This window comes from Mus musculus, chromosome 8, assembly GCF_000001635.26.
Source record: "Mus musculus strain C57BL/6J chromosome 8, GRCm38.p6 C57BL/6J".
NCBI classification, from domain to species: domain Eukaryota; kingdom Metazoa; phylum Chordata; class Mammalia; order Rodentia; family Muridae; genus Mus; species Mus musculus.
Genome location: NC_000074.6, coordinates 3939729 through 3955282, shown reverse-complemented (window position 1 = coordinate 3955282; position 15554 = coordinate 3939729). Strand labels below are relative to the sequence as shown.

The 15554-nt window shown below is 43.4% G+C and overlaps 1 protein-coding gene across 6 annotated transcripts; it reads left to right on the top strand.

Moving 5' to 3' along the window:
• Positions 1 to 536: 536 nt before the first annotated feature.
• On the top strand, positions 537 to 15202 carry Cd209c (CD209c antigen). 6 transcript variants are annotated; one of them, XM_017312589.1, is made up of 7 exons: positions 552 to 677; positions 779 to 865; positions 1801 to 1890; positions 9520 to 9606; positions 10245 to 10396; positions 11101 to 11210; positions 14853 to 15062. In XM_017312589.1, exons 1-7 carry the CDS (start codon positions 632 to 634, stop codon positions 15001 to 15003), a joined length of 723 nt encoding a protein of 240 aa, XP_017168078.1. In that variant the 5' UTR covers positions 552 to 631; the 3' UTR covers positions 15004 to 15062. The 6 variants fall into 6 exon arrangements, 5 of the variants coding, with proteins under 5 accessions (XP_017168078.1, XP_017168079.1, NP_570973.1 ...); XR_003947240.1 differs by lacking the exon at positions 10245 to 10396 and having other exon boundaries at positions 537 to 677; positions 14853 to 15202; XM_017312590.1 differs by lacking the exon at positions 779 to 865.
• The last annotated feature ends 352 nt before the right edge of the window (positions 15203 to 15554 follow it).

Here is a 15554-nt window from a genome sequence, read left to right as displayed (position 1 = left end):
AGGTATCAGTTCATCACTGTGGGGAGTCATGGCAACATGAGACAGCCAGTCACATCCACAGTCAAGAGCAGAAAGGAATGAATTCATGCTTGCTTGCAGTCAGCTCTATTTTCCACACTTACATAGTGCAGAACCACCTATCTAGGGAATGGTGTGCCTCATAATGAGTTGGGTCTTCCCATATCAGTTAACTTAAGACAGTCCCCGATGGACATGCCCACAGGAAAACCCAGTGTAGACAACCCTTCACTGAGACTCTCTTTCCAGGGGATTCTAGTTGTGTTAAGTTCTTAGTTGGAACTAGTGATCACAAACAGCCTCTCCCAAGTCAGCAGAAATAGACAAAAAGTGATGACACCTTCAGATCAAGATAGCAAAATTACCAGATCAGAGAGGACCATGTTTCTGGGAACAGTAGAGCCATTACATGCTCATCCATTCCAGGAATGCTGGTTGTGTGAAATGGTGTGACAGGAGCTCTACCACTTCCTTCTATCATCTTCCTTTGACATCTTACAGTTCCTTGTTTTGTTTCCTGACTCAGAATAGATTCAAGGAGGGAGCAATAGTGGATGGTAAATAGATGCCATTGTCCCCAGCAGTCTCTGACACAGTGGGACAGCCGTGAAAGATGAATGACTCCGCAGAAGGCAGAGTACAGCAACTGGGCTCCCTGGGTAAGGCTGGGCTTGGATTCTAGAGATGTGGAGAGGGGTTTCAGTGGGGCCAGCTTGTTTCTCAGTTTGCCAAGGATCTGGTTGACATTCTGTCCATTCAGATGAGGAACACCTGATACCCAGTGGCACCAGATACTCCTTCAAAGGCTTCAGATTTCAATCACCCTATGTCCTTAAGAAAACTGCAGGTAAAAGGAGTGGGAGAGGACTGGTTTCCTCAGCTGTCTCTGTCCTGTGGAGGGGGGAAAATAAAAGTCTGGATCTAGAAGAGTGAGGGAAGAGGTTCCTCTGGAGGATGGAGGCTGAGGACTGAACTAAAGTCTTAGGGAAGAGAACACTAGGGGTGCTGTGGAGTTGGAGACTGAAAACTACTTCACAGTCCAATGGAGGTGGAAACTGACAACAGGCTCTTGGATCTTGGATCTTGAGGCTATGTAGCCTGAGAGCTAGACTCCTGGGTCCCATAGAAGTAGATGTTAAAGTTTTAGACTACTTGTCTCTACTAAGCAGAGATTATGTGTTTATATTCTTGATATTCTGAAAGTAGGAGCCGAGAGTTTAGATTCCTGGTTCCTTGGATGGCCACATCTAGGAGATTGAACTCCTGGGTCATAGGGAGACAAAAGTTAAAATGGACCTGAAATGTTCAAGGATGAAAAGCTTGGCTCTTAAGTCCTAGGGTGGTTGAGTCTGGAAGGACTGAACTATGTTCTGGAGACGTTCATTTTCCTTGATCCTGGAAAGGTATGAGGCTCTAGACTCCTGGATCCTGGGGTGATTAAGGCTAAAAACCTAGAGTGGTCAGGTCCTGGGTCCTGAAGGAGGACATGCTGAGTTGTTCCTCAGAGATAGTAAGTACTAGAGTTTGAGAGACATAGCCACTGAGGTTTTGGAATCTTGGGTCCTAATAATAATAATAATAATAATAATAATAATAATAATAAAGACTGGACTATAAAACTATGAGATTGTTAAGTCAGAAAAGAATCTTGAGTCCTAGAGGAGTGAAGGTTGGAATACAGGCAAAAACAGATGCCAAGGAGGTGGGAGCTAATGCTGCTGTCTGTGGATCATAGCTGGTCAGGGACAGTGCTGTGATAAACTTCCACCTTCTCTTCTTCAGGGTATCTGTGCCATGGTCTCGGCCCCTTTGTGCTGCAACTGTTCTGCCTCACACTCTCTACTATTCTCCTGCTGGCTATCCTTGTCAAAGGTCAGGCAGGTCTGAGGGTTGGGGGTTCCCTGGTAAGACCCTTCAGCTAGGTTCCAAGGCCCATGAGAGAGGAAGGCTAAATGTTAGGAACTTTTAGAAAATTCAGAGGGCCCTTCCCATGTCTGGTGTAGAGGAGGGTCCTAGTTCTTACCTTGGCCATTCAGTCTTCTCTGAATATCAGATTTATTCATCCTCAAGAGGTTGAACCAGCATCTAGATAGATGACTCACTGGATAATCATTTCTCAAAGAAACATGAAGACCTGAGTTTGGATCCCAGAACATATGTGAAGCAGGAAATGGAAGGCATGTTTCTGTAACCCTAGCTATGATGAGATAGAAAGCAGAGACAATAGAATCCTGGAAGCTTGCAGGCAAGCTAATCTGGCATATACAATGGTGGACAAGAAACCCTATATCAAGCAAAGTGAAAGGTGAGGGCTGACACCCAAAGCTGTCAATTGTGGGAAGCCACATGTGCTGTTGCTGAGTGGCACTGACTACTGCTAGCCACCACGCATAAGATTGGATAAACAACCAATGTGTACATATGCAGGAAAGTTTTTTGCAAAAACACTGCCTGGCCCAGGCATGATAATGAGGTTCTGTAAGGTACTAAGAGAGTAGCCAATCGGATGTGAGACATGCAAATGAGGCTTAGTGCATAACCAATCAGGGTATGAGACACGCCTCTCCTAGGCCTATAAAAGCAGCACCAGCTCTGGGCAAAAAGTCTTTTCGCCTCTGCAATCAAGCTCTCCCAATAAACGTGTGCAGAAGGATCCTGTTGCAGCGTCGTTCTTCCTGGCCAGTCGAGCGCGCGCAAGAAGTGGTGCCGAAAACCCGGGACAAGAAACATCTTCAGGCACGAGCAAAGACCCCCTACTACAGGGAGGATTCAGAACTGCATCGCGGGGAAGGAGCGGTTAATAAAGGTTCCCGTAAAACAGACTGCTGAGAAGGATCCGGCGTGGATTCAGAACTCTTCAGCTGGGGAGCGGTGTTAATAAAGGTTCCTGCAAAACAGACTGCTGAGAAGGATTCAACTGCGTGGATTCAGAACTCTTCAGCTGAGGAACGGTGGTACCGGTAAGTATAAAGAAATTAAGGTAAGTCTCTGAGAGGTATGCTTTCTTACGCAGTGGGTCTGGTAGTTGTTGCTGGGTTTGTGTGGGACCAGCTGTTAAGGAAGGGCAGCGACTTTGTAGGAGTACCAGGAAGGCATATCAGAAACAGAGAGAAAGAAAAAAGAAGACGCGCGCAGAAAAATAAGTAACTTAAGAAATATAAAAAGAGAAAAAGAAAGGAAGCTAAAATATAAAGATACAAAGGATAATATAAAATATAAAGATACAAAGGATAATATAAAGATATAAAGGATAATATAAAAAATGAAGAACAAAAAATTAAGTCAATTTACCCTCCTCTCGAGGACTTTGACTAAAGAGGCAGCCTTCATCAAAGGCTTAAAGATAGCTCTCAGGGAAAGAGGAGTAACTATTAGAAGCAGCCACTGTGCAGAATTCCTAGAAGAAGGAAAAAAAATGAAAATAAGCTATTTCAGAGCCCTCCTAGGGACAGACGGAAAACGGGAGACGTCCTGCTTCCTCTCTGGCTCCTATGGAAATATTCTTAGCTTCAAATAGGATATCTGTGTTTTATTTTCTGTTTTTTGGTGCACCAAATTGTCTATATGTCTGTCAACTCGTGTTTGTTTTTGCTTGGATGATTGAATGATTGTTGTTCTGTGTTTCATGTTGAAAAATAAAAAAGCAGTCTCAGTCTGCACAGCAAAAATTGACAAGTTAGCTGCACAGTGGCTGGGAGTCAAGTACAGCTGAAAAAGCCCTGCTGAAGGCTGATTGCAAATGGAGCTTTTAAAGGGGCAGGCAGCCTTTTGATTGTAACAGAAAGTTAGCTTAAAATTGGAAACCCAAGGTTGGAGTTATTCTAAACAACATAAGAAAACAGGTAATATGCAAAAGCAGTGTACAAAGGGTAGAAAGAGTATGTTTGAAAATAAAGTACATATCTTTACAAATAGAAGGAAAACCCTTTCAAGGTATAATGGATACAGGAGCAGATAAAAGCATTATATCTAGTAAGTGGTGGCCTGCTTCTTGGCCTGTTAATCAATCGTCACATAGCTTACAAGGATTAGGATATGAGGCTACCCCAACTATAGGTGCAAAATCCTTACAATGGAAAGATAAAGAAGGAAGGACAGGGCTTTTTCAACCATATGTACTCCCTTTGCCTGTAAACTTGTGGGGGAGAGATGTGTTATCAGCTATGAACTTTATATTGACTAATGATTACTCTCAGAAAAGCAAGGAAATGATGAAAGGAATGGGATATATACCTGGACTAGGTCTTGGAAAAATTTTGCAAGGTAGAATTTCACCAGTTAAAGCCACTGTAAAGGCAGACAAGAAAGGGCTGGGTCTTTTTCTAGGGGCCACTGAAGAGCCTGTGCCCATCCCGTAGCATACGGAGGACATGGTGTAGGTGCCTCAATGGCCTTTACCCTCTGAGAAGTTAAAAGCAGCTAAAGAATTAGTACAAGAACAATTAGACCTGGGACATGTGGAACCCACTCAATAACCCTGGAATACCCCCATTTTTGTTGTAAAGAAAAAGTCAGGTAAATGGAGATTGTTACATGACCTAAGAGCCATTAATGCACAAATGAAAGTTATGGGTCCTGTACAAAAAGGACTCCCCCTATTCTCAGCTCTACCTAAGGATTGGAGAATTATAGTAGTAGATATTAAGGATTGTTTCTTTTCAATTCCATTAAATAAGAAAGATAAACCTAGATTTGCATTCACCTTGCCTTCTATTAATCATATGGAACCTGATAAAAGGTACCAATGGCGGGTTTTACCCCAAGGAATGGCAAATAGCCCTACCATATGTCAGTTATATGTAGGAAAAGCTTTACAACCGGTTAGGGATGGTTTCCCCTCCTTAAAAATTTGTCACTATATGGACGACATTGTAATTTGTGGACCTGAAGAAGAAAGTATACAGCAAGCTTATGGCTTGCTTAATGAAACTTTAAAAAATAATGGTTTGAGTATTGCACCAGAAAAGGTGCAGCAGTCTAATGTTAGTCATTTTCTAGGAGCCACTATTACTTTACGATGTGTCACCCCACAAAAGATTAGTATTAGAAAAGATCATCTAAAGACACTAAATGATTTTCAAAAATTATTAGGAGATATAAATTGGATTAGACCTTATTTAAGGACCCCTACTTCGGAGTTAAAACCTTTATTTCAAATTCTAGAAGGAGACTCACATATTACCTCATTGAGACAATTAACACCTGAGGCTTCTGATGTTCTTAGGAAAGTGGAAAAGGCGATCCAAACAGCACAGTTAACTCGTATAAATGAGCAAGAACCTTTGTGCCTATGCATATTACGCACCATCAATCTGCCAACTGCTGTGTTATGGCAAAATGGTCCTTTAGTATGGATACATCCACATATATCCCCTAATAAAACTATAGAGCATTATCCCACCATGGTAGCAAATATGGCCCACAAAGGGATAAAAACTTCAATCACTCACTTTGGAAAAATGCCTGATAGCATAATTGTCCCTTATACTGTCGCACAAATGCAAATATTGTGTGCTACTATAGATTAATGGGCCATTCTTAGATGCAGTTATTCTGGTTTAATTGATAATCATTATCCTAAACATCCATTATTACATTTTATGTTATTACATCCAGTAATATTCCCAAAGGTAACGGCTAATACCCCTATAAAGGGAGCCATTGATATTTATACAGATGGATCCAAAACAGGAGTTGGAAGTTATGTAATCAATGAAAAGGCTGTAAGGTTGCAATTTACACCAGGAGCCCCTCAATTGGTAGAATGTTTGGTGGTTTTAGAAGTCTTTAAAAGATTTCCTATGCCCATAAATATTGTCTCTGATTCTGTTTATGTAGTTAATGCGGTTCTAGCATTAGAGACTGCCGGAAATTTTAAACAGTCCAGTCCTGTATCTGAAATTTTGATGAAAATACAAAATTGTATTTTGATGCGTGAGCATCCCTTTTATATTCAACATATTAGAGCACATACATCATTACCTGGACCTATGGTTAAGGGAAATGCCATTGCTGACTCAGCCACCAGAGACATGGTTTTTCTATTACAAAGTTCTATAGAAAGTGCAAAAAATTTTCATCAACTTTATCATGTCCCTGCTTCTACATTACGACAAAAGTTTAAGCTCACACGAAAAGAAGCCCGAAATATTGTCTTACAGTGTGGTAAATGTGTAGAATTTGTTAATGCACCTTCCGTGGTGTTAATCCTCGCGGATTGCGACCCCTAGATGTTTGGCAAATGGACGTAACGCATATCCCATCTTTTGGGAAAGTACAATATGTACATGTATCCATCGATACCAGTTCTGGTGTCCTACATGCCTCTCCCATGACAGGGGAAAAAGCAGTTCATGTCATATCTCACTGCTTAGAGGCTTGGGCTGCATGGGGCAAGCCCCTAGTGTTAAAGACAGATAATGGTCCTGCATATACTTCTTCTAAATTTAGCCAATTTTGCAAACAAATGCAAGTAAAACATATTACTGGATTGCCCTATAATCCACAAGGCCAAGGCATAATTGAGAGAGCCCATCGCACTCTGAAACAATATTTGCAAAAACAGAAAGGGGGAATAGAGGCTATGACGCCAAAGATGGCTCTATCCCTTACAATATTTACTCTTAATTTTTTAAAATTGGATAATGCTGGAAGATCACCAGCTGAAAGGCACGGACAATGGCCTCAATCACCCAATGAAATGGTCAAATGGAAAAATGTCCTTGATAATAAATGGTATGGCCCGGATCCTATCTTAATCAGATCCCGGGGAGCTATTTGTGTTTTTCCACAGGGTGAAGAAAATCCACTTTGGGTCCCGACACGACTGACAAGGACCGTGAAAGAGCAAGATGAACCCCAAGATGATTCTCCTGCTCCTGATGATTGAGACCGGGATAAGTATACCTTTGTGGGCCATAGTAAGATCATGGCCAGTACCTTTACCGGTACATTCCAATTCTTCTACCTTGCCTTTATTTTTTGCAACGGAATGTTTTTTGGATGCGCCTTGTGCACGACAAACTCCTCAAGAGCCACGGGTGTATAATAGTAACCTTTTACACCCTGTATATTTTTAAAGAAAAAGATTATCTCTAATTGGGCAGATCCCATTAGCCAAAATAAGGTGAGCTCTGGAGTGTTGTTTAATGCTTTAATGCAGGTTGCTCAAGGAGCGCAATCAGGCTCAGGTGATGTTGAAAATAATATAACTTCACCTATAAACATCACCACTATTATGATAAAGGGAAAGGTGACCATTCCCAAAAGATCACGATGGCCTGTTGGCAATGCTACTGCTATACGCAGCATGCCTTGGTGTCATCCGGACCTCGCATTTCCTATAGTTTTTTCACCTTGTCAATCAAAAATTTTTCCTCGGAAAGAAATAGCAAAGGGTTTTGTTTTGTCACCCCCACTAGATTTTGCTATAATGAACGATAAAGGAGATGCTAGAGGGAAAGAAAATATTTGGCCATATTACCAATGGATTTTAAGCAATGAGGCAGGTGCTAGTACCAGTCTGTCAGCCTTTGCATTGCTGACTGGAACCTTTCATGAGATATTGAATGTTTCTGCCACTCTTTCCAATACCTCTACTCATTTAGATAATGTGACAACTAATAGAATTATCAGAAATATGACTACTTCTCCAGTAGAAGTTTGTGTCAATCCTCCATTTTTCTTTATATTGGCTGAATTTCAAAATAATACAGAATGGTTAGATTGTACAAATGTCACTTGTTTTTTGACGCAATGCTGGAATGGAACCAAATTCTTAGCCTTAGTGGTTCATCTACCAATCTTTGTCCCTGTGCCTGTTGAGGCAGATCCAGAGAAGTTCCCAATAACGAGTCTTATTCGGCAAAAGAGAGGTTTTGGAATCACAGCTGCCATTATTACAGCCATTGTGATGTCCGCGGCATCAGCAGTTACCGCAGGAACTGCTATGGCCCATCAAGTTAATACTGCTGACACCATAAGTCAGATAGCAGAAAAATCCTCTGAAGCATTGCTTACCCTGCAAAAGGTGGATTCTCATATCGCCTCAGGGTTAATGTTAGTGAATCAGAGAGTGGATATTTTACAACATAATATGGAACGGATGATGGATGTCATACAAATGAGTTGTGTGGCATCCACATCGCATGTGTGCATTACTCCCAATAAGTATATTAATAATTCTTTTATTAAAAGTACAGACCTATCGAATTACCTGAAGGGGAACTGGTCGCAGGAGCTGGAGAGGTTGCAGGCGAGACTGCAGATGCAGATCCTGAACCTTAATGGGACCAGAGTGGAACCAGTGACCCTCGGAGACTTTACCTCTTGGTTTACCTCTGCTTTTTCTTACTTTAAGGAATGGGTGGGAGTGATTTTGTTTGGTGCTGCCATATGCTGTGGACTGGCGTTCATGCTCTGGTTGGATGCAAATTCAGAACCCAACAAAAACGTGACAAGGTGATTATAACTCAGGCACTTTTAGCTATTGAAAACGGCTCCTCCCCTGAAATTTGGTTATCCATGCTCAAGAATTAGTTGGCATCTGAGTTCTCTACTCTTGCACTCCACGGCACTGAGATGAGAGAGACTCAACGATCATTGATCAGCCCTTGCACATCACTGAGGTTTTCTCATTGCAAGCGATAGAGTGATCATGATTTCACCACTAATTCAGTTTTTGGCTGGCCTCTTTTGCAGAGTTCGCCCTAGGTCATTTAGCAGTTATTGTCACACAGCACTGCGGTATCCAGAGACGGGCAACTTTCCTCGTGCACAGTCCAACCTAAGACATGGGGCCCGGTGGCGATAGGGTTACCCTATGACGGGTAAGGCTGTGACATTAGAGGAACGACCTAAAACAGGAGCCACGGCGGATGGGCATAATTGCACAGGCCTAGTCCAGCCTCATTTTATTAAAACAAACAGGGGGAGATGTGGGAAGCCACATGTGCTGTTGCTGAGTGGCACTGACTACTGCTAGCCACCACGCATAAGATTGGATAAACAACCAATGTGTACATATGCAGGAAAGTTTTTTGCAAAAACACTGCCTGGCCCAGGCATGATAATGAGGTTCTGTAAGGTACTAAGAGAGTAGCCAATCGGATGTGAGACATGCAAATGAGGCTTAGTGCATAACCAATCAGGGTATGAGACACGCCTCTCCTAGGCCTATAAAAGCAGCACCAGCTCTGGGCAAAAAGTCTTTTCGCCTCTGCAATCAAGCTCTCCCAATAAACGTGTGCAGAAGGATCCTGTTGCAGCGTCGTTCTTCCTGGCCAGTCGAGCGCGCGCAAGAGTCAATCCCCTGACTCCTCCAGTATGTGACACTTTGTCCACAGCCACAAACATACATGCGCATGCACACCCGCCTACAGTTTTTAAAAAGAGGTATTAAACATGATATTTGTTTTGTTCTTTAATGCCCCTGGTGGACAAGTTCAGGCCATGGAATAGAAAAAAATGCTTAATAATTACAGATTGCTTTTCTTGTTACAGTCTCTAATGTTGCCTACTCCCACGGACAAGAACAGGCAAAGAAGGAGAAAGTATACAAGGAGATGACCCAGCTGAAGTCTCAAATAAGTGAGTGACTCACGGCAAGAGCCCCCAGGGACTCAGCAGAGCATCTCCATGTTACATGGGTTGGCTTCAGCTGCTACCCAGCTCTGAGCCTCCACTTTTTCCTCATTTGATTTGATAATTTTATGTAAAGGTAACAATGTGGGGGTGGCTGGATGGCTCAGCAGTTACAACCACTTGCCATCAAGCCTTAAGATCTAAGTTAGCTTCTTGTAACTTCCAAGATGGAAGGAAAGAACCCACTCTCTCAAGTTATTATTTGACCTCCATATATATGCTATGGCATGGGCATAACTACACACACACACACAAATCAATTAATTAACTAATTAATTAATTGACTTGTTGGTTGAGCCACCAGAAGTTGGTATTCATAGAGAACTGTGCACGTGATTGACATTCGGTTAGCCAAACTGCAAAGGTCTGTTTTGAATTCGAAGTTCATACTTCTTCCAGACTTGAGGAGGTGGGCCAAGACTTCTGGGTTCTCATGGTATGAGGTACCCTCTCAGGGAGGAGAGAAAGGAATGACTTCCTGGGATGCTATGTCTCAGAAACTATTGCTAGGGTTGAGGGCTGGGCAGGCACAGAAATATGAGCATCTAAAGTACATGGCCACCCTGACCCACCTCCCCCAACAGACCGCCTGTGCCGCCCTTGCCCCTGGGACTGGACAGTCTTCCAAGGAAACTGTTACTTCTTCTCCAAGTTCCAACAGAACTGGAATGACTCTGTCAATGCCTGCAGAAAATTGGATGCCCAACTAGTGGTTATCAAAAGTGATGATGAACAGGTACACGTGGAGGGATCTAAACTGTTCTGGTACATGTACCTGGCCACAGGCATCTGAGGAGACACAGTTTGCTAGTTGGGTTGTGGATGAGTACTTCTTACTCCACATGAAAAGGGGAGAGAAGAAGATTAGAAATAAAAAGATCCCAAGCACAGTGTTTTATTACCACCACTACCAGCAGCAGCAGCACCGCCGCTGCCACCACCGTTATACAGCATCTGAATATGAGTTGGTGCCTTAGATAACATACAAAATGTAAATGGCTTCTGTTGGCACACTGGAAAGCACTGAATGACTTTCTTCATTGGGCTTTTTAAAAAGTCCAATATCTAGAATTTGCCAATTCCCCTCATGTAAATGTTGCCATCCAATGGGACATCCCTCAATGCAGAGCTCAAAGGAGGTCCAGTGTGTGTTCAAAAATGAAGAACTGGTACAATGTGGCTTCAGCATTTGTACCCAGTGGTGAATTAATCCATCTGGCCATGCTCAGCCTTCCTCAAAAGGCAGACAGATGGGCAATATTACCATGTGTCATGAGAGGAGGTTCAGAGCAAACAGGATACAGATGTGGAAGCCATGAGACCTCATGGTACCCTGGAAAGCTGAATATCAGACTGCAAGCAGAACTTCCTGCTAAGAGTTAGAGGAGGATGGAATACAAGGTATGTAGCCTCCACCTGACTGCTTCTCTGCCCCTCCAGAGCTTCCTGCAGCAGACTTCTAAAGAGAAAGGCTATGCCTGGATGGGCCTGTCAGACCTGAAGCATGAAGGCAGATGGCACTGGGTGGATGGCTCACATCTGCTGTTCAGGTACATCCAGGGGAAGGGGAGCAGCCTGTGACACTGGTTGGTGTGTTACTTACTTCTGCTACTGTGATAAAGATAACTTAAGGAAGAAATTATTTACCTGGTTCACATATCCAGGGGACATAATTCTTCATGGTGGGGATGGCACAGCTGCAGGAGCTGAGGTAGTGGGTCACATGGCAACAGCAGTCAGGAAGCAGAGAGTAAACAAGTAGGCTAGGCTATAAAGCTTAAGGACCATCCCAGTGGTCAGCTTCCTCCAGTGCCCATAGGTTCCACAGCCTTCTCAAATAGTGCCAGCTAGGAACCCGATGTTCAAACACTGAGCCTATGGAAGACATATCACACTCAAACTGCAGTAGGTGGCATTAGCAAATGCTGGCCAGAGTTCTTTAGATGTGTCTCTGTACCCTAGCCCTCTATGCATAAAAGGCATTTACTCATGGAGAAAGGAGCTCTTCGTAACCATATGCTGATAAGATAGATGCCAAGTGCATAGAAATCCACAGTCAAAGATGGAGGAGGGACTTGCAGCCTACAGGAGTCATATAAATGTAGTATATTAACAGAAAATCTATGTGATATTCTTGTTGCTGTAACTAAATCTCTGGTAAAATCAATGTAAGGAATGATTAATTTGGCACACAGTTTGAGGGCACAATCCATGATGACAAAGGCATACTGGAAAGAGCTTGAGGAAACTAGTTATACTGCATCCATACTCAGGAAGCAGAGGAAGAGAAATGAATGCTTTAAAAACAAACAAGCAGAATGAAACAGACCCAGCCTACTTTATCTATTGTGTTTGTATACATGGGGGGTGTATGCATATGTAGGGGTGGGTATATGTGCACATATGTGAGATGAGTGCATTGCATAAGTATGGGGTGAGTACATTGCACATGTATGGGGTGGGTGCATGTGTACATGTGTGAGGATGGGTGCATGTGTACATGTATGAGGGTGGGTGCATGTGTACATGTGTGAGGGTGGGCGCATGTGTACATGTGTGGGGGTGAGTGCATGTATATGGGGTAAGTTCATGTGTACATGTGTGGGGTAGTCACATGTGAACATGTATGTGGGTGAGTGCATGTGTACATGTATGGGGTGAGTGCATGTGTACATGTGTGAGAGTGGGTGCATGTGTATATGTGTGAGGGTGAGTGCATGTGTACACATATGAAGGTGGGTGCATGTGTACATGTCTGTGGGTGAGTGCATGTGTACATGTATGGGGTAGGTGCATGTGTACATGTGTGAGGGTGGGTGCATGTGAATATGTGTGGGGTGAGTGCATGTGTACATGTATGGGGGTGGGTGCATGTGTACATGTGTGAGGGTGGGCGCATGTGTACATGTGTGGGGGTGAGTGCATGTATATGGGGTGAGTTCATGTGTACATGTGTGGGGTGGTCACATGTGAACATGTATGTGGGTGAGTGCATGTGTACATGTATGGGGTGAGTGCATGTTTACATGTGTGAGAGTGGGTGCATGTGTATATGTGTGAGGGTGAGTGCATGTGTACACGTGTGAGGGTGGGTGCATGTGTACATGTCTGTGGGTGAGTGCATGTGTACATGTATGGGGTAGGTGCATGTGTACATGTGTGAGGGTGGGTGCATGTGAATATGTGTGGGGTGAGTGCATGTGAATATGTGTGGGGTGAGTGCATGTGTACATGTATGGGGGTGAGTTCATGTGTACATGTATGGGGTGGGCACATGTGCACATGTATGTGGGTGAGTGCATGTGTACATGTATGGAGTTGGTATATGTGCACATGTGTGAGAATAGGTGTAGAAGCCAACCTCTATTATTTTTGCAACTCATATACTACCTTACAGTTTGAGACAGAGTTTCTCATGGAACCTGGAGTTTGCTACTGAGATAGGAAAGCTATCTTGACTGACCCGAAAGCTCAAGGACCCTTTTATCTCTGTACCCCACCCTATAATGCTGGGGTTATAAGCACACAGCTGCTAGATGGGTGTGGGAATCCAAACACAGATCCTCATGCCTGTGTAGCAAGCACTTTATCTATTAAGCAATCTTTCCAGATCACTACTTTATCCTTTTTATAAACTTAGACCCCAGTCCATGGAAAAGTGTTGTCAACATTAAGGGAGGCTGGATCTTCCTACCTCTATAACCCAATCTAGAAACTCTCTTACAGAAGTACAGGCATATCTCCTAGATGATTCTAGATTCTATCAAGTTGACAATTGCTATAAACCATCCCTGGTAGTAAAATTTCTTGTTGCCATCAGAAATGTTACTTGTTATACTCACAGATCCCAAATGCAGGAACAGACATCATGTCATAGACATCACAGAAGGAAGCACCTGGCCTTGTCAAAAGCTGTGGGGTGGGGCTGAGGTGGGGGGTTGAACTCTTAGACTATAGCTGTATTCCAGGCTTAGGAATAGCCAGTATGGCATATCCTTGGGGTTCTGGGGTGTGGATGCTATTCCTGACACTGGTTCTTGGCACTGGGTAAGTATATAGTGGCTAAAAGTACAAAATCTTGGGAATGAAGGCGGTTAAGTCTGTGGAATCTGTGTTGGTTGGTTATATTTGAAGAAGATACTCTCAGTAAGATGACCTCCCTCAGTCATAGAAGACCACAAGGATCATGGGTCAAGGTCAAAGGACTTGGGTACATCATCGACCCCAGAACAGATCATGTCCACTGTCATACATGCAGGGCAGATGTGAAAACATGCCATTTCAATGATAGACACGTGGCTGACGGGGTGGGTAATGGCTGAGTTGGTAAATAGCTTGTCGTGATTGTGTTCTAGTTTCATTTCTGTTGCTATCATAAAATACCCTGGTTGAAAGCAATTTATGGGAGAACAGTGTTTAGTTCACTTTTCATAAATCCAGGTTACAAACTGGGATCTTGGGAAAGTTGAGGCACCAGGAACTTGAGGTAGTGACATCACATCCACAGTCAACAGAGCAGAGAGAAATGGGTGCCTCTGTGCTCACTTACATGCTGGATTTCTCCACTCTTACTCAACTCAGGGCCCCTTGCCTAGGCAGTGATGATGCTTACTGTGGGTTTTCCCACATCTCTTAACATAACTAAGAAAATCCTCCACAGACACACCCACAGGCCAACCCAATGTAGACAATCCCTAAGACTGTTTTTCCAGGTGACTCTAAGTTGTGTTGACAGTGAAAACTAACCCTCATATGGTGCAAGCATGAAGACCTGATTCCATCCCCTGAACCCACATAAGAAAGCCAAGTGTTTTGGCATGTGCTTGTATTCTCAGCACTGTGAAGGCAGAAACAATCTGATGCTCACTGAACAGTCAGTGTAGCAAATTGCATTTAACTGGCGCTTATGGTTCATGACCACCATGGCAGGAAACATGGCAGCAGGAAAGCAGGCATAGTGCTGGAGAAGTAGCTAAGAGTTTACATCTTAATCCACAAGCACAAGACAGAGAGCTAGCTAGGAATGGTGTGACCTTTTAAAACTGCAAAGCCCATGCCACATAATACATCTCCTTCAATAATTCCACACCTCCTAATCCTTCCCAAACAGTTGCACCTACTGAGACCAAGCATTCAAATATATGAACCTATGTGAGCCATTATAATTCAAACCACCACAATTTGTTTTGCAGTTTCATGAAATATTGGAACAAGGGAGAGCCCAACAATGAATGGGAAGAAGACTGTGCTGAATTCAGAGGCGATGGCTGGAACGATGCCCCATGTACAATTAAGAAATACTGGATCTGCAAGAAGTCTGCTATGTCCTGCACTGAAAAATGATATGTCATCTATCTGTAACACCTGTTGGCAAAATGACCCTGCAGGGTGACTGAACTTAACCTACGGTCTATGTGTGTCAGTTCCTTCCTCTGTGAACAGAAAGATCTTAACTGCAGCTGTTTCCTGATTTGTTCTCTCTCTCTCTCTCTCTCTCTCTCTCTCTCTGTCTCTCTCTCTCTCTCTCTCTCCCTCCCTCCCTCTCTGCCCTCACTCTCCATGTGTGTGTCTGTGTGTGTGTCTGTCTGTCTGCCTTTCTGTCTGTCTATCTATCTTGTATTTTTCATTTTTACCTTGTTGATACTGGCCAATTTTGCTAGGAATGACTGGCCAGCACATCCCAGTAATCCTCCTGTCTCGGTCTCTTGGAGTGCCACCATTTAAGGCCTTTTAAAATGTGGATTTGAGTCACAAATTGGAGCTTAACAGACAGTGTGGATGGGACTACTGTGTAATAGGAGGGAATCCCCGGAAATAGGGTACTGTTGAACTGCTAGGTAAGGGGCATTTTAAAGAACATATGACAGAAGCTGGAGCCAGGCCTAAGGAGAGGG

What these genes read in the sequence shown, in the direction of transcription:
- Cd209c (XM_017312589.1), top strand. Translation starts at nt 632, where the DNA reads ATGAATGACTCCGCAGAAGGCAGAGTACAGCAACTGGGCTCCCTGG. An exon ending in TCAAAAGTGATGATGAACAG is followed by an intron (nt 10,397 to 11,100) that starts GTACACGTGGAG and finishes CTGCCCCTCCAG; the next exon opens with AGCTTCCTGCAGCAGACTTC. An exon ending in GGCTCACATCTGCTGTTCAG is followed by an intron (nt 11,211 to 14,852) that starts GTACATCCAGGG and finishes TTTGTTTTGCAG; the next exon opens with TTTCATGAAATATTGGAACA.